We start from the raw sequence: 1,233 nt of genomic DNA, 5'->3' as shown, positions 1-1,233 counted from the left end.
CTTTATTTCCTTCCTTCAGCTGTATTAGGCTTCAGTTGTACTTTCTCTAGGTCCTTTAGGTGTAAATTTCAGTTGCTTATCTCAGATTATTCTTGCTTCTTGAGTTCTTCCTGTATCTGTGTATTTCTGTTGTAGGACCACATTTCCTAGAGAAATCAGGTGAACGTGTTAAAGGTTTTATACCCTTGTGTAGTCAGTGTGTGTGCGTGCGTGTGTGTGTGTTTGTGAGAGAGAGAGCGAGAGAGAGATCTTCAGATTGCACATCCACACAACACCAGGAAGGTGTCCACTGCTTTCCCACGTTGTCACTAACATTGATGCTGTGATTTGGTTTATGACAGTGACCCCCACCAAGACACATTCTGCACTTGCTTTGCATTGTCGATGCCTCTGGAGCCTCATGTCCAGCATGCACTTAATGCTGCTTCTAGGATGTTTGCATGTTGAGCTGGGTGGCCCTGTGATGCACAGTGAGTATACCTGGGATTCCTGTGAAGGTTCAGATGTGAGCACCAGGATATTTGTAATTCATTGGTATTTAGGAACAGGAATAACCATTGTGAGTGACTCTGTTTTTTTGTGGTTTTTATTATATCTGCTTTCTCATTAGAAAAATTTTCCAAGTCAGAGAGTGAAGAGGTGAGCACAGAATCATGTGTCCAGAGAGGGTCCCTATGGGCAACTGCTCTGTGGAGAGGAAGCCCCAGACCCTGACAGGAAACCTGCCCATAACCTCCATCTGCAGCTGCTCCTGGGGCTTAAGGACAGAACTGGTGACTAGTGTGCACCCCCTGCTGGTCCAGATCCCTTCTACAGTGAGGTTTGTGTCTGGGCTCACACTGATGTCCCCTCACTGTGTCACTTGCACAGTAATACACGGCCGTGTCGTCGGCTCTCAGGCTGTTCATCTGCAGATACAGCATGTTCTTGCCGTTGTCTCTGGAGATGGTGAATCGGCCCTTCACGGAGTCTGCATAGCTTGTGCTACTTCCATCATAGCTAATAACTGCGACCCACTGCAGCCCCTTTCCTGGAGCCTGGCGGACCCAGCTCATGCCATAGCTACTGAAGCTGAATCCAGAGGCTGCACAGGAGAGTCTCAGGGACCCCCCAGGCTTCACCAGGTCTCCCCCAGACTCCACCAGCTGCACCTCACATTGGACACCTGCAGACAAAAGACATCCTGGTCAGTAAACTGTCACACACCCACTGTTTGTCTCCCTCAGATCCACT

General features: G+C 48.7%; 1 gene segment (V, D, J or C); it reads right to left on the bottom strand.

Annotated features, from left to right (window-relative positions):
- Positions 1-568: 568 nt before the first annotated feature.
- LOC121103216 lies at positions 569-1,183 on the bottom strand (the record flags this gene model as incomplete). The annotated part of the segment is given in 1 exon segment: positions 569-1,183. A coding segment is annotated over 1 exon segment (425 nt), but the record flags the coding sequence as incomplete, so codon positions are not given.
- Between the last annotated feature and the right edge of the window lie 50 nt (positions 1,184-1,233).

This window comes from Ursus maritimus, unplaced genomic scaffold, assembly GCF_017311325.1.
Source record: "Ursus maritimus isolate PB19 unplaced genomic scaffold, ASM1731132v1 scaffold_1762, whole genome shotgun sequence".
NCBI lineage: Eukaryota > Metazoa > Chordata > Mammalia > Carnivora > Ursidae > Ursus > Ursus maritimus.
This window is presented reverse-complemented; position numbering and strand designations above follow the sequence as displayed.